At 40.9% G+C, this 1,293-nt stretch overlaps 1 protein-coding gene across 1 annotated transcript in view; it reads right to left on the bottom strand.

Annotated features, from left to right (window-relative positions):
* Positions 1 to 13: 13 nt before the first annotated feature.
* The window catches only part of irx2a (iroquois homeobox 2a), a gene marked incomplete at its 3' end in the record, with an annotated part of 2,646 nt that continues 1,366 nt past the window's right edge, over positions 14 to 1,293 (bottom strand). Inside the window, exon 2 of the mRNA XM_014014238.1 lies at positions 14 to 475. Coding sequence (XP_013869692.1) covers positions 14 to 475 — 462 coding nt within the window. The remainder of the gene's footprint in view (positions 476 to 1,293) is intronic.

Consider the following 1,293-nt stretch of genomic DNA (forward strand, 5'->3'; position numbering starts at 1 on the left):
GGGGGGGGGGGGGGGGATTGTTAGTGCCTGAAATGTTTATTTGCTCATTAGATTCTACCCCACCTTCATCCTCCGCCGAAGCCTCGCTGTTGTCCAGGGTTTTGTCGGAGCGCTCCGCCTCCTCCTTCCTCTCTCCGTCCGCGTCCTCCTCTTCCTCGTCCTCGCTCTTGCTCCTGGGCGCCCACGTCATCTTGTTCTCCTTCTTCAGCCTCCTCCTGGCGTTGGCGAACCAGGTGGAGACCTGCGTCAGGGTCATCTTGGTGATGATGGCCAGCATGATCTTCTCCCCCTTGGTCGGATAGGGGTTCTTCCTGTGCTCTTGCAGCCAGGCCTTCAGGGTGGCCGTGGCGTCCCTGGTGGCGTTTTTGCGGTAAGCCGGGTCGTTGAGCTGGAACGGGTAACCCGGACTCCCGTACGCCGCGGGGTAACTGAGCGCTCCGGCCATCCCCGTCGTGTGCGCGTCGTATGGAGACGTCTGGAGGCGGAAGAAAAAAGTTGATTCTTTTTTTATTCATCAAAGCTTATTTATTTATTTTTACCAGTGCTTACTAAAAATACATTTATTAAATCAGTTAAAATAAATAATTCAACAACTTAAAGAAAAATAATAAATCATAATATAAATGAAAATGTGACCTTTATGATCTATACCACACAACTTTTATTAAAATGTTTAAATCTCACTAATGACATCTGTAATAAATGACCTAATGCATAGACTTTAGTCATTAAAATGTAAGTTTAACATTAAGCTGTACAGTCACTTGTTTTATAGAAATCAATTAAAATGGTTAAAATGTTGCATTAATGCTGTAAAATAACTTTTTTCACGTGTCTGTTCATAACACACATGGTTAAACTGGTGAACTGTTGTGTAATAAAATAAATAAAATGACTACTGCACACTTCCTTTTTTACTTGGTGTTAATGCTAAATACAAAAGGAGGAAAGACGTAAAATGTGTAAGCAATTACAGTAAAAAAAAAAAGCGTGCGTAAATGCAGGCCACAAAAAAAAAATAATAATAAGCCACGATTTAATGGTTAACTAATGGCTCAGATCATTATCGGATTAGGTAATAATGCCAGAGCTCCTGTTAATTTAAGAGTTAAGATAACGAGACAGAAAATTTAATTCTGCTTAATCACCTTTTAACTTCCTCGTTTTTTTTATTTTCTCCACCAGTGGATGCGTTTGTTTTCTTTTTCTTGTTGTGGCAGCACCGGTTGTTTAACATATCTCCTGCTCACAGCATTACAAATCCCATTATAACAAATCACTTGAAATGTATTG

The sequence above is a fragment of the Austrofundulus limnaeus genome, unplaced genomic scaffold, assembly GCF_001266775.1.
Source record: "Austrofundulus limnaeus strain Quisiro unplaced genomic scaffold, Austrofundulus_limnaeus-1.0 Scaffold112, whole genome shotgun sequence".
Lineage (NCBI taxonomy): Eukaryota > Metazoa > Chordata > Actinopteri > Cyprinodontiformes > Rivulidae > Austrofundulus > Austrofundulus limnaeus.